At 31.9% G+C, this 24,193-nt stretch overlaps 4 protein-coding genes across 4 annotated transcripts; 1 reads left to right on the top strand and 3 right to left on the bottom strand.

The window, feature by feature from the left end:
• Positions 1-1,194: 1,194 nt before the first annotated feature.
• Positions 1,195-2,373, bottom strand: LOC103500038 (peroxidase 5-like). The gene is made up of 2 exons (XM_008463219.1): positions 2,158-2,373; positions 1,195-1,965 (listed from the first exon to the last, which is right to left on the bottom strand). The coding sequence occupies exons 1-2, from the start codon at positions 2,371-2,373 to the stop codon at positions 1,195-1,197; spliced, it is 987 nt and encodes a 328-aa protein (XP_008461441.1).
• A 3,766-nt stretch (positions 2,374-6,139) lies between these two features.
• LOC127148626 (uncharacterized) lies at positions 6,140-9,567 on the top strand. The gene is made up of 3 exons (XM_051082758.1): positions 6,140-8,583; positions 8,686-8,782; positions 8,866-9,567. The coding sequence occupies exons 1-3, from the start codon at positions 6,140-6,142 to the stop codon at positions 9,565-9,567; spliced, it is 3,243 nt and encodes a 1,080-aa protein (XP_050938715.1).
• A 6,555-nt stretch (positions 9,568-16,122) lies between these two features.
• On the bottom strand, positions 16,123-17,368 carry LOC103499989 (short-chain dehydrogenase reductase 3b-like). Its single transcript, XM_008463171.3, has 2 exons — positions 17,163-17,368; positions 16,123-17,082 (listed from the first exon to the last, which is right to left on the bottom strand). Exons 1-2 carry the CDS (start codon positions 17,336-17,338, stop codon positions 16,299-16,301), a joined length of 960 nt encoding a protein of 319 aa, XP_008461393.2. The 5' UTR covers positions 17,339-17,368; the 3' UTR covers positions 16,123-16,298.
• Positions 17,369-21,584: 4,216 nt separating this feature from the next.
• Positions 21,585-23,166, bottom strand: LOC103499999 (short-chain dehydrogenase reductase 3b-like). The gene is made up of 3 exons (XM_008463179.3): positions 23,027-23,166; positions 22,596-22,938; positions 21,585-22,210 (listed from the first exon to the last, which is right to left on the bottom strand). Exons 1-3 carry the CDS (start codon positions 23,041-23,043, stop codon positions 21,782-21,784), a joined length of 789 nt encoding a protein of 262 aa, XP_008461401.1. The 5' UTR covers positions 23,044-23,166; the 3' UTR covers positions 21,585-21,781.
• Positions 23,167-24,193: the final 1,027 nt, after the last annotated feature.

The raw sequence follows: 24,193 nt of genomic DNA, 5'->3' as shown, positions 1-24,193 counted from the left end.
TTCTAAAGCTGCCATCAATACCTTACAAATATTGCATAAGTTCCTATTTTTAATGCACAATTTCAAATTGTAATGTCTCTAGCTGAGAGCTCCCTCAACGTTAACCCTTTCTTTTGATTGGCTTGTACTTTATGAGCTTATCTCTAGTCCTTTTTGAACTCCATCATGTACTTTCATGTTTTTATTGAATATATATTGAAGTGGGGATGACGAGGATGCGAAGGACATCATGTACCTTTCATGTTTTTCGGGTCTTTTCTTTAGCTCTTTGTTTTGTTTTCTCCTCGCTTCCTGTATCAATATCAATTCTTCCTATATCAATGAGGACCTATTGACCCAACCCGTATGTTTCTAAAGAAAAAAAATATATGTATACACATGCATACATGCATGCTTACATACACACACATATGTATATATATATATGCATACATTACTTTTTTTTCCTACTATTGGTCGTTGGAGATTTTGTTCATGAACAGCGTTTAACTACGTAGTTTTATGAAAATCCAAAACCACATATCAACACTATACCAATTTTCCGTAGAATTTTGATGGAAATTCAGTATTAAAAAAATTTAATTTAAAACCTCTTTTGGACTTTTTATTTTTTTTATAACACCGACAATAATTATTAAGCTTATAAGAATTGGAAAAGCATCCATTTGTGCATAACATACTACTAAAAAGACAAATCAATGGACTTCCTCGTTAATTAATCATTTCCACGAATAATCTATATATTTTTTATTTTTATGCTATCTCTGTTAATTTCATGGAACAACTAGTCTGACTCTACGATATTTGATAGTATCAAAAAATCGGTAGGATATTAAATCTTAGATAGATGGCTACTATGAATTGAACCCGTAACTCTTTAGTTATTCGACCTTTTTTCCCCTATGTTTCCATGCTACCATCAAGTTAATTTCACACATACAATAGTTTGGTTTGAAAGTATTTCTTTGGTCCAATGCATAAGTTTCTTTTGGTATAAGGATATAAGGGTGATGTTGTCCCTCTGTACTTCTATATATATATTCATAACATTCTTATTATTGTTCAAAGAGCAGTAGCAGGGCTTATAATAATGCATGAAAAGTTCTAATACACACACCAACTAAAACCCTAAAAACATTTTATAATCTCACAAAACATGATCTCCTCGCCAAATATAAAACATAACAACCCTACCTAATTCAAAGCACTACAGTTCTTTCTAATCTCCCCTTGGCTTCCAGTCAAAACCTTCATATTCCCCACCTTCACCATCGCCGCCGTGAAATCCGCCTTCCAGAGGCTCCGACTACTCCGATACTGTCTCACCGTCGCTGCCGTCAATGGGTCATCTTCCATCGCCTGATCAGAGCTCAAAACCCCCATCTTCCTCCTCAAATTCTCATAAAACTGAACATCAAGCAAATTCGGCGTCACATTGTCCAAATCCGCTGTCCCATCAAATTTCCCTTTAGGACATTGGGTTTTCAAAAACGCTGCAAATTTCGGATCCAGCGACGGATCCGTCTCGACCGTCCCATTGAAAAAATAAAGGCGGCTAGAGAATGCCCCACACGGCGTAATACCAATGGAGTGTGCCCCAGACAGAGCCACCATGTCTTTTAAGGATAATCCTCTTGATTCAAAGTGTTGTTTGAGGCGAGCCATGTTAGGTGTTATAGGAGGAACGTCCATGAACACGGCAGAGCCATTGGAGACTCGACCATCACGACGCCCAGCAGGGACAGCGTAAGAGAAGCCTCCGGTGGCGAGGACGCTGTCACGGGCAGCGAAGGCTAAGATGTCGGAACAAGATACTGTTTCAGCACATCGAGATTCAAGCTTGGATTTAGCATCATCGATGATTTCGAATCCGCGGAGTAAAGGGTTGCCTGGACTATGCCGTTCTATGTCGAAGGAGCTGGTAATGCCTGGGATTGAATCTAGAAGAATGGAACCATCGCAGCCCTGGTGATTTCCATAATAATATATATATATATATATCAATTATTTAAGATGTATTAACAATACATATAAACTAAACTTAGAAATTAATTAAAATGGTGCAGATTAAGTAAAAGTATGTAAAACAAAACGATTTTCTTAACCTTAAAGGATATTAAAAAAAAAAAAGGCCTATGAGTGTATAAGAACACATACCCCAACAATGCAATCATGGAAATACAATCGAATAATGCCAGCAGCTTGGCCAGGATCTTTAGCCACAGCTTTAGCAACAGAATTTCTCACAATTCGCTCTGCAGAAGGGCATGTTTTACTATAAAACCCCACACGTAATCCTTCATCATCTCCTTTTGTGACTCCAAATAGGGCAATTAACCCAAAAATGCTCCACCAAAAGTAACCCTTTTCCATTTTTGTACCTAATGAATTCACTTTTGCTGCACACACACACACATATATATATATATATTCAAACATTTCATTTGTCTGTGTAATTAAAATCTCTTAGGTGCTATGTTACAGTTAGATATATGTTCTATTTAATTTCCATCTTTGTTTTATAATGGTTGTATTATAGTTTTCGTACTCATGATATTTTGTTCTTATTCATTTGATTTTCAAGAATAATGTGTGTGGATGGAAGTTTTGACTGTAGGTCAAAAATGTGTGTTTGAACAATTTCCATGAATCCAATAAAATAGAAACAAAGCTTTTATGGACTAAAAGCGTAAGGGAGTTTTGTATTTCAGTAATGATAGATTAATTAAATAGATTGAGAATACATTTCGTAGGAATAAAGCAAGCATATATGCCGGCACCATTGAATTACAGTTGATTTGATTTTCCTCAATGCCTTAATTACATCGAATAGCTGCCGTTCAATAATTTTGTCCACCTCCCTTATCCTAATTTTGTTTTTCATAACTTGTTCTTTCGATAAAGTTTTTCGTGCTATTCTCAACCAACCAAAAGTATTTAGTAACATAGATGTTGGTATGCCCCCAATTCGTTATGTACGCAGTACATATGAACAACCTAGCATGGGATCTCGCTAATTGAACATGCGTAATTATTTTATGAGTTATTTACGATTTTGATCCTATGATTTAGAGAAGTGCAATATATATAATGTCTAATCTAGTGATCCCATCTTGAAAACATTCTCTTTGATAATATATTGTTCTCCCTCTACTCAAAGATAGAGTTAGTGAATCACACTCTATTATAAGTTTTTTATATTACTTAATTTTTAATTTTGTTTGATTGGCTGAGACATTAGTAATGGTTACCGATTCAAATCCTAACCTAAATAAAAAAAAAAATTGTGTCTAGGTAATAGGGTGTTAAGCTTACAAATTATATTAGAATAAGTAGGTACGTTATTAAACTTTGGTTTTGTTTTTCAATAATAAACCTCTTAACTTTTAATAATAACTATATTCCAATGGATTAAGCTGAAGAAAGTTGGTTGTTCATCCTCCTTTGGTGACGAACCAATAAGGCCAGCTTTTTTTTTTCCTTTGAAAAATATACATAGGATCAGTTGCGTGCACCCGGACATCTTTACTAGGTAGACACTCCCTTGGCACCCTCATCACTCCCGCTTCATTAATATCAAATAAGCGATCAGTACAGGAAGCAAGGAGAGAAAGGGCTAGAGAAAAGTCCGATCAAACAAAATCATTAATGTTTAAAGCTATAATACTAGCATTATAATTTGAAAAAAGTTTTGATCTACTGCTCCAAAAACCGGTCAGAGCCACAATGTCGTCCCATAGCATATTTGAGTCTTTTTTCGAACTGTTGAAAATGCGGTTATTTCTTTCAACCCAGATCTTCCAAAGAATCACAGCAATCATATTAGCCTTTCCTTTTTGTCGTGTTTAAACCACATAAATCCTTACATAAGGAACTAACTGAAGTCGGATGTTGGTTCCATTTTAAAATATACCTTGCTTTGTTACAAATTACTTGAGCATAAGGACAATGAACAAAGAGGCTGTTAATATCCTCAGCATTAGATTTGCATAAGGAACACCACTGTGGAATAAGGCTAGCTAGACATAAGATCCCATAGTTGTATAAATTTGTTAGAGGTGTGTTGAAACAAACTAAGGTATCAAGTAAATAATTGAACTTTGAATAATTCTTTTTAATTATCGTCGTAGAAGTTAGAATTTCATTCTTATGATTTATGCATTATTAAAACGCTACATGATCACACTACAAGAATTTAGGGCTCTGCCGACATTTATTTTTGGCGACGAAAAAAAAATGTGGGCAAAGATATTAAGAGCCAACGAAATTTCATTGCGTGGGCACATCTTCATTTGTGCCGACGAAAATATACACGTGGGTAAAAGGTTGTAATTGCGTGGGCACATCACCGTTTTTACCGACGAAAATATATATGTGGGAAAAAAGTTATGTGGTTGAAAAGAAAATTTTATTGTTGGATTTCTGCCGACGTTTATTTTAGTTTATCGCCACGTATCGAGTGTCGGCAAAAATTTTAAACATTTGCCCACGTAATTTACGTAGCCAAAACCCCACATTTTTATATATATTTATGGCGACGCAGGATTTATACATGTGGCGACTTAAAAAACGTGGGCAAAAGTAAAAAAAAAAAAAAAACTAATTTCACACATTCTTTTAACTTTTCATTTTCCCTCTCTTTCCTTTCTCCCACGCGTCTTTCTCCCCCTTTTTCGATTTCACCTTGGCCGCCGAAACCCACCTCCATTTTTCCTTGCCCGAAACCCACCTTGGCCGCCGATTTCACCTTGCCTGCGAACGACATTTATTCTGGCGACACTATATTTTCGGCATATGGCTAGACAATTTTATTCTGGCACACTATATTTCCGGCCGCCGATTTCACCTTGCCCCCCTTTTTCGACTTCAACGGAATGAGACCTTTTCCGATTTCTTCTTTACCGCCGACCGAAACCCAGCCCCATCCATCCCTTCGGCTTTCTTCTTTGCCCGAAACCCCCATTCGCTTCAATTTTTAGCTTTGCCCGAAATCCCCCTCCCTTCAGTTGGCCGAACCCCCCCCCCCCTTCAATTTTCTTCCTTGCCCGAAAACCCCCCTTTACTTGGCCGAACCCCCTCCCTCCAGTTTTCTTGTTATCCCGAACCCCCCATCACCATTTTTCTTGTTCGTAGTAAACACCCTGCCGATTTTCCCTCTCTGTTTTCCTTCTTGCTTGAACGCACCAGAAGTAATTCGATTTTTGCCCACGTTCTGCAATCAGGTGCTCTTACTTTGTTAGCTTAGCTTACTGTTCTGTCCCAAAGATTTTTGCCCACTTAGTTGCTGTTTTCTTAGTTTACTATGCTGCTGTAACTTGTTCTGCCGCCTCAAACTTGTGCATATGGCTAGACAATTTTTTTGAGACGATACTGAAATTTTGATAAGCCTTATTTTTTACCTATTGTTTCATTTTATTTGCTATTACTATTAGTATGAATTGTGAGAAATCTTAGCATACTTATATTTTTTTTATTGATTGACCACATCTTGATAAAAATAATGTGAATCAACTATGATTTATGTCAATTTTTTAGATAGAAAATAAAAGAATAAAGCATAAGTAGTAGGTACACTCATTTGCTTGCAACTTTCACAAATTATATAAAACGTCCTTTTGAGTTTTGAATGTTTCAGTTTGTGGGGATTAATGAGATATCTCTTGGTAATAGTAAGGCTATCAATAAGGGCATAGTGATAATTAGCTACAAGTGCTTTTGTTATAAATAAGATTACATTGAACCGTTTGACAAGATTATAAATAAGATAATTAGCTATAAGTGCTTTCATTATAAACAACTTACAAATAATGATAATGAGCTAAAGTGTCAACATTGATCATTTTTAGAGATTCTATGTATGGTTTTGAGTTAGAAAGATAAACTTAGACATTTTGGGTGTTTTTTTTAGGTCGGTTTGACATTGAATTATCCCTTCCACTTAAGCTAATATTTTGTGGTAATTCCTACAGGGTTAACTTTTTGTTCATTCTATTTGAAGATGAATAGGGATTGGATTAAACTAAAAAATAGATTTTCAAGTGATTATATTCATGGGGTTGCTCAATTTATGGAAGTGGCTAAGTGTCATGTAAACGATGTGGGGAAAACTAGGTGCCCATGTAAGTATTGTCAAAATTCAATGACACAAACATTGGACGGAGTAGAGCGTCATTTATTTACGTACGGAATATCCTCTGTATATAATAAATGGGTTTATCATGGAGAAGCAACGAACTTAGCTCGATTTGAACAGGGTGCTACTTCATCAAAAGGTGATACATTAAGTAGAGAGGTTAATGTTGGCGACGAGGACGATGGTATTTTAGATCTTTTAAATGATTTGCAAGGATCAATGATAGTAAGGGAAGAAAATTTTGATGATGGGGATGGTTTTGATGATGAATTTCCTGAAGATGTCGATGAAATGGATACTAGTAACATTTTTGAGGAGTTGATGAAGGAAGCACGTAACCCGTTGTATCATGGATGTACCAAATTTTCATCGTTGAATTTTTTGGTGAAGTTAATGCATATCAAAGTTTTGAATAATTGGAGCAACAAATCGTTTGATATGCTACTAGAATTGTTGAAAGATGCATTTCCAGTCGGTACATATATACCTAAATCATTTTACGAAGCTAAGAGAAAATTATGTGATTTAGGGTTAGGATATGATTCCATCCACGCTTGTAAATATGACTGTGTACTATTTCGAAAAGAATTTGCTAATTGTCAAAGTTGTCCAGTATGTGGTGAATCTCGATATAAAACAAATAGTGGAAAAGGAAAGAAGATTCCAAATAAGGTTTTGCGTCACTTTCCATTAATTCCAAGGTTGAAACGATTGTTTTTATCAAAACATATTGCTTCTGAGATGAGATGGCATAAGGATAAACGAGTTGACACAGAGGATGTTTTACGACATCCAGTTGATGCTGCAGGATGGAAGCACTTTGATAAAGAATTTCCTCAATTTGCTTCAGAGCCAAGAAATGTTCGTTTAGGCTTAGCTTCAGACGGTTTTAATCCATTTGGGAATATGAGTATTGCATATAGCATGTGGCCAGTAGTGCTTATACCATACAATTTGCCCCCTTGGAAGTGTATGAAGGAATCCAATTTTTTCATGTCTTTGCTTGTACCTGGACCTAAATCTCCTGGAGAAGAGCTTGATGTATATTTGCAGCCCTTAATTGATGAGTTGAAAGAGTTGTGGAATAATGGTGTGCGGACCTTTGACTGTACAGATGAGGAGTACTTTCGATTACATGCATGTTTGTTGTGGACCATCAATGATTTTCCTGCATATGGTGACTTGTCGGGATGGAGTACGAAAGGATATCAAGCATGCCCTACTTGTAAAGAAGATACGTCATCGTTTGGGATAAAAGGAAAAATATCTTTTATGGGACACCGACGTTATCTTTCTTCTGATCATATTTGGCGTCGAAGTCGACAACATGACGGTAAATTCGAACGCAGACCTCCACCAGTTGTAATGAATGGAGATGAGATCTTACAACAAGTAAACTCCATCAACTTTCCAGTGTTAAGTAAGCATCCATCCAAGACGAATAAGAAAAGAAAGCGTACTATTAATTGGAATAAGAAAAGTATATTCTTTGAACTTCCGTATTGGTCTAAACTTCTTTTGAGGCATAAATTGGATGTTATGCATATTGAAAAAAATGTTTGTGACAACTTGCTTGGCACTTTATTAAATATTGATGGTAAAACAAAGGACACAATCAATGCCCGTTTAGATCTAAAGGACTTGAATATACGAAAGGAATTACATTTGCAAAGACAAGGAACTAAGTTGATAAAGCCACATCCTACGTATACATTAACTGGAAGCGAAAGAATAGACTTTTGTAAGTTCTTGAAATCAGTTAAATTTCCTGATGGATTTGTCTCAAACATATCACGATGTGTAAGTGTCAATGATGGAAAGTTATGGGGACTTAAGACTCATGACTCTCACATTTTACTCCAACGACTTATTCCTATTGCTGTACGAGCATACTTACATAAGGATGTGTGTACAACTGTAGTTGAGTTATGTAATTTTTTCCGTGATCTGTGTGCGAAGACAATACGTGTCAGCGACCTGAATCGTCTGGAAGCCGATATTGTGCTCATTCTCTGCAAACTTGAAAGAATTTTTCCACCTGCATTTTTTGACATAATGATACATCTTGCAGTTCATTTACCGGCTGAGACAAAGATTGTTGGTCCAGTAAGCTATAGTTGGATGTATCCTATAGAGAGAAGCTTGCGTACATTAAAACAATATGTACGGAACAAAGCTCGTCCTGAGGGTTCCATAGCAGAGGCATTCATTATGAATGAATGTTTGACCTTCTGCTCAATGTATCTAATAGGAATAGAGACAAGATTCAATAGGAATCCACGAAATGATGACTCAATGAATAGACAACTTGGTTGTGGGGACTTTGATGTGTTCAAACAGAATGTGCGACCAATGGGGGGGTCAGTTGCGAGGACGCTATCTGAAGATGAGAAGAGAATGTGTCATTGGTATATTCTGAACAATTGTTGTCAAATAGAATCGTATCGCAGGTAAATTTTGTCAATTCATATATTGTATATGACTAAGTCAAAATTCATATATTGTATATGAATAAGTCAAAATTCTTTTTAATGTTTGATATGATTACTAAGCACAGAACATTTGAGCTTGATAAACACCAGAGGAGAGGATGTATTAGATTTATTTCGAAGGCATCAATTAGAATTTCCTAATTGGTTTAGAACTCATGTAAGTGTTGTTTTTAGTTTCAAAGTATATTTTTTTACTATTGAGCTATTAGTAGTTATTCTAACCTACATAACATTATGTAGATGTATTCATTACGTGAAAGAGGTGAAGCATCTGATGATCTTTGCTCCATCGCATTAGGGCCTATTAATGAAGTTCGCACTTACAGTGGTTGCTTTGTAAATGGATTACGTTTTCATTCAATAGAGCGTGATAATCGTCGGACTACTCAAAATAGTGGAATCATGGCATATGGAGAAACCAAAGCCGACGAAACGAATTATTATGGTGTATTGCAAGAGGTCTTGGACTTAGAATATCTTAAGTGTAGACGTGTATGTCTTTTTAAATGTAATTGGTTTGACACAGATGTCAAGAAGAATAAATTTCGTTGTGATTTAGGGTTTAAAATAATCAATACTTCTCGTTTTTGGTACACTGATGACCCATACATATTAGCTACTCAAGCTGTGCAAGTTTTCTACATTGACGATCCAAAATTACGCAGTAATTGGAAAATTGTGCAAATTGTCCAAAATAAACAAGTATGGGATATCCTAGAATCTGAAGAAGTAGAAGATGATAGATTTGAGTTGTTAGAAGCATGTAGTTCAATTGGGGTTGATGAATCCATACATGATATCCCGTTTTGTAGAGGCGACGTTGAGCCTACTGTTGTTGATCATAAAGAGACAGAAAATCAAGATCAATCCCGAATTGACGATGACTTTATAAATGATGAAACTGAACAACTACAATCTTCTGATTCAGATGGTAATGAATAAAGGATATATATTATATTCTTATGACATAATTATTTTAACATCTAACCACTAATTGTTTATTTTGTAGCGTAATGGTACGTCCAGATCAAACACGATTGACATTGACTGAAGTTGAACAAACAAACACTCCATCAGTTGATCCTTCCACTCCATCAGGTATTAACATGATATGTAAGTTCACTACTTATACGTTACTTAAATTATCTAAATCTTTTTTTACTTTTAGGATCTCAATTAGGAACTAAAAAGCGAGGAAGGGGTGTGAGAGGGTACGGTCGAAACATAGAACTAGATAAGTTTGTAGAAAAACATGGGAAGATCAAGATAGAGATTAATGAAGAGGAAGGAAAACCAGTAACTACTTTTGCCCCTAAAATTGCGTTAGGCATTGGTACTGCAGTTCGAAACACTATTCCATTAAGTTGTGAGAACTGGAAGGCGGTACCTATGGGCGTAAGGGAGCTTGTGATTGATCGGTTGGAGGTACGTTTATGATTCTTTTATGCATTCATATACTATTTTACATGTAAAAGCGATCCATTTATATATATATATATATATATATATATATATATATATATATATATATATATATATATATATATATATATATATATATATATATTATTGAATATGCAGACACATTTTGAATTTGATCCCACTAACATGGTTGTGAGAAAATACCTTGGAAGAAAAGATGCAGAATACTTTTAGAGAATTTAGAGCAGATTTGCACAAATATTACTGTCAATTTGATGATTTGGTTGAAGCGCGCGCCAATCCACCAAATAGGATAACACATGAGGATTGGAACATGATGTGTGATAGATGGGAAACAGATGCATGGAAGGTATGTTTTTCTTAGTTCAAAAAATTGTTTTACATGTATATTATGTTGTTCTTATCACTACTTTAATTAGAAAAAACGAGAGACAAACAAAAGAAGTCGCTCTGCTGTCAAGTTCAACCATGTCACTGGGGCTAAGTCATTTCTCCAAGTTCGACATGAATTGGTAAGATGAATTGTAATTATCTTTTGTTTTATTGTATGAGTATTGTAATCTTAATTGCATTCTTTTTGTAGAAAAAGAAAAAAGGTTGTGATGTTGATGAGATAGAAGTATTCCATGAAACACACTTTCGCGAAAAAGAAGGATGGATCAATGATAAGGCAAAAGATGCATATGTAAGTTTGTTTTATCATGACTAAGTAAATTCATGTGTTAAATATATTTAATCTAACTATATCTTTCATATAGTTGGAAATGCAACGAATCATTACAGAGTCAACTGAAGCTGGTGTTCAGACGATTTCTACTGCGAAGGCATGCAAATTTGTATTAGGGAGTCGCTCAATGCAAACTGTCAACCCAAGAAGTGGTGAATCGTTAAGAAGTAATGTGTCATCTACACGTGAGAAAGAGAAGAACGAGATGGCATACCTTAAAGAAGCTAATGAAAAGTTAACCCATGAACTTGCAAAATGGGAACAAAGGTGGGCTAACATAAAAAAAAAGTTGGATCTACGAGAGGAAGAGGAAGAGGATGCACCTTGAAATACTTAGGTATTTTCCTAAACTAAAAAATAAAAACTTTGATTGTTAAAGCATGTCTCAATATTATGTGTGGCTATCCTGCAGTTACGGTAGCTAATAATGCATACCTTTCACATTTATTTTTGTACTTGAGTTGAAATATTTTGTGGCTATCCTGCAGTTACGGTAGCCAATCATGCATATAATGACATTTAACACCTATTTAGCACACTTTTTAACACACTTTTTAGTTACACTTTAGTTTCAAAGTTGCACTTGGGCATGTAACTGTCGTTTTAAGATTTAAAATATCACCTAGACACTTTTTGAGGACTTTTTAGGTAGATTTTGGGTTTGAAAATCACACTTAGGCCATATAAGTGGTTTTGAGGACTTTTTAGGTAGATTTTGTTGTAACACTTAAAGTTGGACTTGGGCATGTAAGTGTTGTTTTAAGACTTGGGCATATGAGCATTTAAGGAATTAGACATAATACACCTATTTAGCACACTTTTTAGTTAGACTTTAACTTCAAAGTTGGACTTGGGCATATAAGCGTTGTTTTAAGACTTGGGCACTTGGGCATATAAGAAGTTAGAGATAATACACCTATTTAGCACACTTTTTAGTTAGACTTTAGTTTCAAAGTTGGACTTGGACATATAAGCCTTGTTTTAAGACTTGGGCACTTGAGCATATAAGGAATTAGACATAATACACCTATTTAGCACACTTTTTAGTTAGACTTTAACTTCAAAGTTGGACTTGGGCATATAAGCATTGTTTTAAGACTTGGGCACTTGGGCATATAAGGAGTAAGAGATAATACACCTATTTAGCTATATAAGGAGTAAGGAATTTTTCTATCTTAAATACATGTCTTTTTTTTTTTTTACTTGTTTCATACTTGATTCATTTGAAACAAGTAGTTATTTGTTTCCTTATTCATTTTAATGTATCTTTTTCAGGTTTATGTAGTTCGAAGAAGTAAAGAAGATACTATTTTTTTGAAGACTTGACTGAGTTACGTTAACCATTTTTTGTGTATCTAATATATTTTTTTTGTTCATTTTGGTATGCCAAAATGAAATTTAATATAGCTTAGGTTTATATATTTCGTTATTGCAATTAAAGAATTATGGTTTGTCATATTTTGACAAAGTATTGATGTTTGAAAATATTTGCATATTTGAATTTTTTGTTGAAATGTTTGATATATTTTGTTATAACCAAGAAATTCATTATATATTTTTGAAAATTAATTTAGAAGCATACAATATTTAATGATAAATATGAAAAATTAAATTTAGAAGCATACAATATCAATAATACATACAATATTAATTGATATGACACATATCTGGCGACAAATTTAGCTTGTGGAGAAAATTTCTTTTAGACGACAAAAATCTTTTTGTTGGCAGAAACAGCTTTTGCCCACGAAACAAACGTGGCTGGAAGGTTTATTTTTACCGACGACATGATGATTGTGGGTAAAAATATCTTTTTGCCGACGTTTTCTTCGTGGACAGAAAATTTATCTTTGCCGACATCATGATGATCGTGGGTAAAAATAGCTTTCTAGCGACGTTTTTACCGTGGCCAGAAATACTATTTTTGCCGACGTCATGATTATCGTGGGCAAATATACCTTTCTGTCGACGTGTTTTTCATGGCGAGAAATTTCTTTTCTAGCCACGATATTAGTTTGCGTCGGCATTTCTACCGACGAAACGAAAAAAACGTAGCCAAAGGAAAAGATGACGGTGTTTTGGCCACGTACCATGCCCACGTAGAAAAAACGTCGGCAGAAGCTTTGCCCACGTTTTTCGTAAGAACTGCCCACGTTTTTTTGCGTCGGCAAAGCCCAAAATTCTTGTAGTGTCATCAATTCAAAAGTTTACAAACATTAGGAGGAAAATGCATTTTAGAAGCAAGTTTTTGAGATATTTTACTCTCCCTTTTGTTTTTCTCCTCCTCCTCACTTGATTTCAAACCAACAACCATCCATGACGACTTGTCTCTTTTTGAACCTCCCAAAATCCGATTTATTAGTCAATTTCAGCTCTTGTGTAGAGCTTTGATCATATGACTGCTTTATCTCATGTATCAATGAAGTATTTTTCCCCCCTTAAAACTAATATAAATACATGAGTTAATCATTCATTTTTGGGACATTATATTCTTGTCTTCGTGATTGCATAACAAATTATGACTTGAGGAGATAAGTAGAGGTTTGTTGTATCCAGGTCACTTGCTGAAAGAGTGTTTATCAAATTAAAAATTACGTATAGTTGAGTATAAAATCATTTATTTTAGAGAGCAAGGTAGCTAGCCAAACTCCTAATTAAGTTTGAACTTAATTAAATTTTCCTAAGTTGGAGACTCTTTGACTTTCACAAGTGCTCTTTACTCGGAAAATGCTCACTTAATTAAGACCACTTTTCTTCATTTTGGCTAAAAATTATGTAATGATCATATATCGGCTACAAGCTAAGACTCAACAGCAAGGCTAGCAGTAGCACACCCCACTGCTTCAACAACGTTTGTGAACAAAAACTTCTTTTAAACACTTTATTTCTCACACCATCAAAATACTAACCAACAAATGGACTGCCTAGCTTAAGAATAATTAAGTTTAAAATACTAAACACTTTATATGTATATGTACATATGATTACATGAAACTTCAAATGAGAAAAATAATTTGTTAAATACTTTTATCTTTTATATAAAGTTATTCTTTAAAAAAAATTTACTAAGTTAAATACCATATTATATAATTATTTTTAAAAATTAAAATAATTACTTCAACGACATTTTAAATCTCATCTTAAAAACATAGAGCCAAGAAAAAAAATACATTTTGGAAACTTATGTATCGTTCCACTACATCTTAAGAGGGTATAAATAGCTAAATTTTGATAGTAATTAAATATTACCTAATATTGATAGATGATACTGATCTGTTAGTTTCTATCACTATCTATCATCGATAAAAATTTGATATAGATTTTAACATTTAAAAACACTTTCTTTTTCTTAAACATAGGATCAAATACTGATTTTGATAATGCTGCTACATCCTACGTGCATTTAAATCTATTAATTAAAGCCTCCTTTAATAACCATTTCAATTTTTCGTTTTTTTTTTTTATTAATTTTGTGTTTATTAAGAACAAAGTAACCTATTTTTGTTTTCTGTTCCTTTAAAAACAAAATGTATTTCTTAATCAAGAGTTTCTTTTCCCATTTTCAATTTTCTTTTATAATTTTGAAAACAAATTAGTTGTCTTGTTTTAAAAAAATTAAAGAGGTATTAATTATAAATAACTTATTTTTCAAAAATTAAAATTTTAAAATTTTAAAAACCAAATAAATTACCAAACATAAACATAAGAAGAAAAAGGACTTATTGGCCAAATTCTGATTTTCATAATATTAAAAAATGGATACTACATCTATCCAACATTTAAATCTACTGATTAACATTTTTTTTTCTTTTGTTGGTTTTCGAAATTTGATTGAATACACAAACGAAAGTGATAGAAAAGAAAAAAGCATTATCATTCTGGTCCATCCGACAATGAAGAAAATAGAATCCAGAATTTACGTATTATTCAAAAGAAAGAAAAAGTGAGAATTTATAGATCACATAATACAAGGAGATTGCACATGCAATCACAGATTGGTGAAGATTTCAAGAATTTGACTCAATATATATATATCCAGCTCATCTCCAACTCATTATTTCTCCATTCCCCTTTTAATCAACAAAATAATAACACAATTAGATCCATGCAAAATGAAAATGTTGATGAACGTGAATAATTGAGGATGAAATTTTAAATTAAATTCTAAAATGTATATTTTCAGCTCGGAAAAATCTCATTGTGAAACCATTTAGACTTCTATACTTTCTTAGATTAAACAATTTAAATTTTTAAACAAATTTTTCTTTGAATATCATCGTCCATTTACTTACTTTAATCATCTATTTTTATAAAAAGGACATTTGAATAACTCTATATATATTTAATTAATAATAAATGAATGGATGATCAATTTTTAAAGTTAATCAAATTGATCGACTTTGACTCAAATTTGCTTGAACGACGAAAAGTGTAAATTCATTCGCCTCATGAAAAATATAAAGCTTAGATCGACATAAACACTAAAATTTAAATTACAACAACTAGAAACTAGTATGTTATTTGCGTTATTAATTATCTATTTTAATTTATCAGTAAATGAAAAAAAAAACTAAAGCCAACAATTTTGAAAATAAAAAGATAAAAGAATTTAAAAAAATTTCTTTTAGAAATTAATTAAGATCAAATCAAGATGTTTTCTAAAGAAAGTTGAAAAGCGTTCATGGAGAAATTTAATTATTACAAAACCAACTTATTTGTCTTTAAAAAAATTTAAATTAGAATCTTCGTAGAAAAACATTTTCAAATATAACTAGAAAAATCAAAATATTTATAAAATATATTAAAAATTTTAAATCTATTAATAACACTAATAGAAGTCTATTAATGTTATTTATTATTGATAGAATTTAACATTTTGTTATATTGTATAAATATTTTTAACAATCTTCTCATTTACAACAAGTTTCCTAATAATAAATGATTTTTTAATTATATATAAATTATATTACATCCGCCTCTTAGTTTAGTTTAATTGCCCACGTTTTAGAAATGTCTCCAAAATTCAAAAAATATTTTGAAAAAATATTTTTTAAAAAAATTTGATTTCTTTTTAACCATTTTATCAAAATTTAGAAATTAAAAAAAAAAATAGTTACTAAACATATTAAAGAAACATAGGTGTGTGTATATATATATATTTTCTAATTTCTACCAAATATAAAAGATATATATTATTTATGATTCTCAAGTTCTAAAATAACATAAAATCTTTAAAAACAAGATTTACTTTTCATTGTTAACTACAAAAACACACTCAAACTTAACCACAAAATAAAAGAAGAGGAAAAAAACATTACTCCAAATTAAAGACAACAACAAAATCAAATAATAATCCAACCAATAATTATAAGAACATAACATATCCTCGACTCAAAAATGAAATACATAGCTAAATCTACAACATTAATCACACAAACACCAATTATTCAAAATAAAAACTTCAAAATTCTTATTATTATTTTTCTTAATGGTATTGGAAAATTCAAAGGGTAGAATTGGAATTAGCAGCAGTACAAACGACAGTAAAGCCTCCATCAACGGCTAAATTATGTCCACTAACATAAACCGACTCATCGGACGCCAAAAACAAAACAGCCTCAGCGACATGTCGACAGTTCAAAACAATCCCTTTCAAATTCGCCAACGCACTCGAACTCTCCTCCGCTTCCTCCACACTCATATTATAACTCCGGCACGTCATCGGCGTAGCAACCCCGTAAGGAGAAACCCCGTTCACTCTTATCCCGTACTTCCCCAACTCCCCACACGCCGCCTTCACCACTCCCACCACTGCATTCTTCGCCACCGTGTACCCAAACGGCCCCACCCCACCCAACGTGGCCGCCACGCTGGCCGTGCATATAATCGACCCTCGTGTCTTTCTCTTCACCATCTCGCGTGCCGCGTGCTTTATCGTGGCCGTCACCCCTTTCACGTTGATTCTCATCGTGTTCTCGAACTCCTCCATGTTTAGTTCCAAGATCCCGGCCATTGGACCCATCACCGCCGCGTTGCTGAACAGAATGTCTAATCTTCCGTGTTTTTCCACCGTGAATTTCACCGTTTGCTCCACGTCTTCCTCGTTTCTCACGTCGCAGTGGTGGAAACTCGCCTTGTTTTGACCGATTTCGCTTGCGATCTTTTCGCCTAGTTCGTCTTGGATGTCGGCGATTACTACGATCGCGCCGTTTTCTGCGAATACTCTTGCCGTTTTCTCGCCAATCCCGCTGGCGCCGCCGGTTATAAGAGCTACTTTTCCATGTAATCTATAAAAAAAATGAGGAATTTAATCAAAATTTTGAAGAATTTGGGTTTGATTTGATGTGAAAATTAAGAAAAATATTACCTTTGATTCGACATTGTTGATGAGAAGTTGGGAAATGAGAGATTTTTTTGTTTGAATTTGATGGGTTGAAGAATTTGAGTGCAACTGCGATCTGCTTGGATGTGGGATATATTAATATTATATATCAAAGAATAAATCCCTTTGAAATTTATAATGATCGTGTGGATTTGTGTCATTAATGACTTTTGTGTTCACAAGTAAATGTCTATTTATTAAATTTATCTTTTTTATATTTTATTAGTGTAACCATTAAACTTTAAAATTTATAGGATAAGGAGGTTGTTATATAATTGTAATGAAAATAAAATTTAAGACAAATAATTAATTATATAACTTTTCTGAAAAATTATAAATATAACAAATTTTATTGGTGTTAAACCATGGTGTATCACTTATACAATTTTTAATAATTGGATTTCAATTTGCTATATATTTTTTTAAGGGCTGTTGCAAATTTAGCAAGATTAGTTTGATAAATTAAATTCATAGCACACCTTTTAAATTTGCAAAAATGACAAAATTAATGCTCAGCCCACATTTGAAAAATGAAAATTTACAAATCTACCTAATAGAATTATCAACATTTTCACGCATCACTTGATGTGGTGTTGATACACTCGATTTGCTGTTGATACACTCGATGTGATACACTTGATGTGTGGTTGATACACTTAATGTGTTATTGATATACTTGTTGTGCTTTGCTGGTACACTCGATAAATTAAATAACACTTTGATACACATCATGGGTTTGATACACATAATATGTTGTTGATACATTTGTTAAACTTTGAAAATACACTTAATCAATTAAGGACGCTTTGGTGTACTAAACATGATACATTACATATTATCGATACACTTGATTATGTTTAATACACTTAATAAGTTTGATACACTTAATACACTACTGATAAATATTTTATACTTTCACCAACACACTCGACATATTTAATACACTTGATGCAGTTCATATGTTTGATACCCTTGATGTACTGATGATATATTTTCTATATCTACCGATATGCTTGATTGATTAAAATACACTTGATACACTTGAGATTCTAATGATACACTTGAGATTCTGATGATACACTTAATATTCTTCACTAATATGTTTTGATACATATTACATGTTTGCTATACTAAGTTACATCATTCATACACTTAATAATATTACATTGAATTGCGTAAAATTTGAAAAAAAAATGGAAATCATGTAGTAAGTACATCAACCAACTAATACATATAATATAAGTACATCACAACACTAATATACAAAACTGATATAAAGTGGAAGAAAAAATAATGATCGGGACCTTAAAAAGTGGGAGAAGAAATATGAGATGATTAGGACATAAAAAACGGGAGAAGAAATAAGTTATTGAATGGTAGTTTGAGAATGATAAAATATTTAAGATAGAATGTATTTTAAAAAGTGAGAATGTTGTTATATTTGAAAGCAACCATTTGAAAAAACTTTGAAGAAAGAACTTAGATTTAACAAAAAAACAATAATAATGATCGAAAATTTGGATAAACAATGGTGAAAAAAAAAGAAGATTTTTTTTATTATTGTTTTTTTTAGAGAACCTACCGAAAACCAACTGAAAAATAGTATTTGAGAAAAACAAACATTTTTTTATTATTAGATTAATTTTTTATTATGAATACAAATATGATACATAGGTTTACAAAAAAGAAGAAGAGAAAGTGGAAAATGAAGCATCAAAGGGAGATGATCAATAAAGAGAGAAGAATATATAGGGGCAGTTTGGGAATAATAAAAATTTTAAAGTAGAAAATATCTCCAAAATATTTTAGAGATTAAAATTTGTCATATTTGCAAAATTTAAAATGTATATGCCATAATTGCTAAAATCTATTCTCATAGTGTTACCCAATACAATTTTTGCTTGTTAGTGTCCCTGTAATTTAAGGGAATAATGAAATTATAAGGATTTTTTTTTCTTTCATTGTAAATATAAAAATATTGACCTTCAAATTTATCATGTTGTACTTATAATTTTCACCGCAACTCAAACTTAGACAAACATCGTTACAATCTCTCAATCTCAAAGCAGGTAAAAAGATCGTAAGATATCAAATTGGTAAAGATTATAGAGAAAATGACATTACTAGAGCTACATTTTTTAAAGAAACTTTAAGAATTCTGGCAAAATTATTCAACTAATATAGTTTGTGATTTGGTTAATAGCTAGTTTTTGCAACTTGTTAGACTTGACATGAAATTTAAATTTGTCATATTCAACACATTCTTCCAAAAATGGTGTTAGACACATAGACGTGCGTCAATCACATTGTCCACAACATATATTATTTTTTTTCCTATTTTTTGTCGATGTCAGTTGATTGCGGATGATATAATCTTTTTGACTTTTTAATTAAATGTTTTTCGCTTTTATTAAAGGAATGGAAAAAAAAAACTTATTTTTATGATATTAAAAAAACTTTTTTGGATACAATTTTTATTTTATAGAAATTATGAAGTTTATGTAATTTCTTACAATTTGTTTTGGGATAAATTAGGGCATAACAGAAAAAAAAATTGATGTGTAATACTTCCAATAATAAAAAACATATTCCTACAATAGAAAAAGAATCTCTACTTTGATTATAACCCTCCACACAATGAATGCATTAATGACAGCCAACTAATAGAAATTAAAATTATTTAAAGTGTAATAATTATACAAATGGATTTTGAAAATTCCATGATTGAATTAAATCATTAATGAAAAGATGATGTAGATGTCTACAACTTTCCAAGGAAGAGAATAGGTGTGGTGCTCGAGCAAGTGACTGATATTTTCAAAAAACCAAAACAAAACACACAAACAAAACCTTTTTTTTTTTTTCTTTTGTGTTTTGATTGAATAATTGTAGTAGAAGGAAAATGAACGATCACAAAATAAGTGGTAGGTCCTCTCCATAACCCATAAAAAAATTGTGTTCTTAAATCATACACGTATCGTGGAAATATGAAAATCATCCAAAACACGATATCAATACTTTACGATAATTTTAATTTAAAGTCAGAAGACATAAATATTTTTATAAAGATTTATTATGGTAAAATCCAAAAAGCATTCCTTCTTCCACGTCGAGAGGGCATAACTACCATTTTTTATAAAGAAAAATTTATAAAAAAAACACTTTTCTTATTTTCTAATTCGAAAATTTTGACAAATAAATCTTAAATTCATTATCGTATGTAATTTTAATACATGTTAATAAAATTTGTACATATATAACATGAATAAATATAAGTTTAGTTACAGTACAATTGTATAAACCTTTTGTTATTTATTCGAATAGTCTAACGAATTATTATTTTACACAAAAGTTTGATCAAATTTACTATTTTAATATTTCTTACCGATCATTTCTTTTAGAAATAAGTATAGTACAATAATATTAATACCAAATTGTAAGAAGTTTATTGTGGGTTATGAACTTTCCAAAATACTTCTCTTTTCAAAATCTATAAGAGTAAGAAACATTTCATGAAAAAAGAAAACATTTCAACAAGTTGCTTCGAGTGAGAAAACATAACATATGTATTTGATACAACACTATATATTTGAATTTTCTAGAAACAAATCGAGGCACATTTGATAACTGTATCAACGAGATGATTTGTATAATATATCGTCTTATGTAGCAAATAAAAAATGAGACGTATATTTATATTTTCAATATTAACAATATATTATATTCGACATATATTTGAGATCTAAATAGAGATATGTTCACTTTTAAACTAGAAAAATATAAAAAGAAAATAAACAAAATCTTAAAAAATGAAGGAACATATATTAATTTTCTCTTTAAAGATGGAGAATTGTAAAAATTGATAAAATTGATAAAATATTTACGAAATATATCAAAATGTTAGTTATAATAAACAATGATAGAATTAAATTGATGAGCTTAGTTTATCGATGATAATAATGATAGTCTATTAATAACTATCATTAATAGAGTCTAAAATTTTGTTATATTTGTAAATATTTTAGCTCGTTTTGCTATATTTAAATTTTTTTCCTTCAAGATAATATTGCATTAGTTGAATATCAACCATAATTAATAAATAACAACAAAGAAACAAAGTCAAATTTTGAAAAAATGAGGCTAAGTAAGTAAATAAGTAAACATTTTGAAATTATGACGAGAAGATTATGTAATTAATCAATGATGTTTCAAAAATCAAAATGGTTACAAAATTAATTAATAGTAAATCTAGAAATTATGTATTTCTTATTTAAAAGTTTAGAAGATTAGAAGATGAAAGATAATATGAAGTTACTAAATTTTAGTACATTTCCGAAATATAAGTTATGTAATAGACTAAATTCTAAAAAAAATCTTCATGATAAAGAAACTACATTCTTACCAATAGAAGACAGAATTAAACCCTATTTTATTTTTTATGATCATCATGGAACAAATTGGATTATACTTTCATAATGATCTTTATGAAACAAATGATTAATTTCAATATTTAAACATGCTAATCTCAAAGCTAATTAGAAATGTTTTCAAAGTACGCATTATTTATGAATTGAAACCATAGAATTAAAAGAGAGACATCAAATTCAAAACAATGGTTTAACCACCGTGTAGCCACCATCAACGACCAAGTCTTGACCACTTATATAAACCGATTCATCAGATGCAAGAAACAAAGCAGCCTCAGCTATATGGCTAGACTTCAATGTCACACCCTTCAAGCTTGCCTTCGAACAAACAACCTCTTCAAACTCAGTCGCTTCCAAGTTCAAACCCTTCATGGTCATCGTCGTTGCCACCCCGTGCGGCGACACGCAGTTCACCCTAATCCCATAAGCCCCAAGCTCCCCACAACTCGTCCTCACCACCCCCAACACCGCGTGCTTTGAGCTTGTGTATGACATATACGATAAATTCACAGCAATTTGCGCTGCCGTGCTCGCTATACAAATGATCGACCCTCGTATATTTTGCTTCACCATTGCTCGTCCAGCGTGCTTAATCGTCGCAACCACCTTTAGGTTTAAGAATACTCATGTTAAAGTATATTCTCATGTATATCAACAACTTTTGGATCGAACACTAATGGCTCCATTTCATAATAATTCAAACTTTTTTTTTTTTAATTTTGTAAATTAAAGTTTTTAAAAACCAATTTCACCTCTACGTTGTTATTCACTTTCTAATTATATTTTTAAAAAACCGAGTCCTTTTTGAAAGCTCATAAGTGTTTATAGAATTTAACAAAGAATTCAAAGTTTTCTTTCAGAAATGTGAAAAGCATTGTTAATTTGGAAGGGGAAAAAAGCATAAATTTCAGAACATAAAACTTAAAACATGAAATTGTTGTAAATGGAGCAAAATTAAAATTTTTGAGTTTAGTGTCATAACATAACATACTCCTCGGACGTTGGTTGACATTACGTTGTCGAAGTTGGACATGTCGAGATCTAGAATTGTAGAGGAAGAGCCCGAGATGCCAGCATTACTGACAAGAATGTCGAGGCGGCCATGTTTTTCGACGGTGTAGCTCACCATTTCTTCAACTTGCTTCTCATCTCTCACATCACAATGACAAAAGCTCGCTTGGTCAATACCGATGGATGCAACCACCTGCTGCCCTAGTTTGTCGTTGATGTCAGCAACGACAACAAAAGCACCATTGGCTGCAAACAACCTTGCAATCTCCTCGCCGATGCCGCTGGCAGCTCCTGTTATGAGAGCCACCTTCCCATGCAGCCTCCTACTTGAGAAATCTTGTGAAGATATAGTGTGCAAAATCCAGATTGTTGTAATTGAAATTAAGAGAGAAAATATAGAGATATTGTTACCTTGTTGGGTTAGACATTATTGTTGAGATGTTATTCAAGCTTGAAGCTGCTATGAGTTTTTACCTTTTTAGCTTACATATATGTTCAAATTTTCAAAAAGCTTATATAGGCTCTTTAAAGAGGAATATATTTGAACTGATTTTTATGTATGATTGAATGATATTCGTAGAAACTCTCAAGAATATCATAAGAATCTTGTGGTCAATATAGTTACAAAAGGAAAAAGTAGTAATAAATTGACATTACATTATTGTATAAATGTAAACCATTATGTTGTAGATCATAGATTAAGATATCATCTCATGGATGAAATAGATTCGTCACGAATTTATTGAGATATGAGAGCCACAAGACACAAAATACTAGAAGTACTGGTAGTCAATTTGCATTCAGTTTTCGCAAAATATTAAACTTTAGTTGTTGTCCCGTTGAAAAAACTTAAAGAAATAACGTACTATTATAATAATCTTTAGTTCTAAATCGTCGTCATTAAAAACTCTTTAGTCTTAGTTATGATTTTATTTGGTATTCTCTAGTTTTTTAATGAAAAAAAGGTAAGAATAATATACAAATGCTTAAAAAGAGCTAGTGAGATATCCATAAAATCATCGGAATGATTTAATATTTCATTTTCATATTGGTCAAATGTTTTAAATTTGGTATGTGATTTTTTCTTCAATTTGGAGTAGTATTTTAATTTCCACATTTATTCTTGCATTTTTCTTGTTGTCCCTCCATTTAATTTCTCTACAAATAGTGGTAGGGTAGGTCGTCGTTTTCAATCAAATGGTATTAGTTAATTTAGTTTCGTAGTTTCTTAAATTTATGAATACACTCTATGGTCGTAAAATTGCCTTAAGTTCCATATTAGAAAAGAATTTTTCAAACAGGTTCGGGTATATATTATGATTACTACGAGCTTTTCACTATTTATAGATTATTTGCTAAAATGAAGTAGCTGGATATGTCAGCTAAGTAAAGTTTGATGTGAAATTTTTTTATCGAAACATTAACTTTGCCTTTTATGCCAAGTTTCTCGTTGATATTTTGAGAAGTTAATCGTTATTAACAAAAGATACAAATCCATTTCAAGAAACTAGAAGCCAAAATACATTGAAAAAAATATCTAGCTCTTGTTTGTTTGTTTGCAGCTGTTAAGAATGTCAG

The sequence above is a fragment of the Cucumis melo genome, chromosome 1, assembly GCF_025177605.1.
Source record: "Cucumis melo cultivar AY chromosome 1, USDA_Cmelo_AY_1.0, whole genome shotgun sequence".
Taxonomy (NCBI): Eukaryota; Viridiplantae; Streptophyta; class Magnoliopsida; order Cucurbitales; family Cucurbitaceae; genus Cucumis; species Cucumis melo.
Note: the sequence above shows the minus strand (reverse complement) of the source record. Positions and strands in the feature narration are given on the sequence as shown.

Excerpts from the sequence above, each read along its gene's own strand:
- LOC103499999 (XM_008463179.3), bottom strand. Across the intron at positions 22,211-22,595 it reads TGTCAACCAACGTCCGAGGA|GTGGTTGCGACGATTAAGCA; the intron begins GTATGTTATGTT and ends TTAAACCTAAAG.
- LOC127148626 (XM_051082758.1), top strand. The coding sequence starts at position 6,140 with ATGACACAAACATTGGACGGAGTAGAGCGTCATTTATTTACGTACGGA. Across the intron at positions 8,584-8,685 it reads CAAATAGAATCGTATCGCAG|CACAGAACATTTGAGCTTGA; the intron begins GTAAATTTTGTC and ends ATGATTACTAAG. Across the intron at positions 8,783-8,865 it reads CTAATTGGTTTAGAACTCAT|ATGTATTCATTACGTGAAAG; the intron begins GTAAGTGTTGTT and ends AACATTATGTAG.
- LOC103499989 (XM_008463171.3), bottom strand. The coding sequence starts at position 17,338 with ATGACACAAATCCACACGATCATTATAAATTTCAAAGGGATTTATTCT. Across the intron at positions 17,083-17,162 it reads TCAACAATGTCGAATCAAAG|ATTACATGGAAAAGTAGCTC; the intron begins GTAATATTTTTC and ends TTTTTTTTATAG.
- LOC103500038 (XM_008463219.1), bottom strand. The coding sequence starts at position 2,373 with ATGGAAAAGGGTTACTTTTGGTGGAGCATTTTTGGGTTAATTGCCCTA. Across the intron at positions 1,966-2,157 it reads TCCATGATTGCATTGTTGGG|GGCTGCGATGGTTCCATTCT; the intron begins GTATGTGTTCTT and ends GGAAATCACCAG.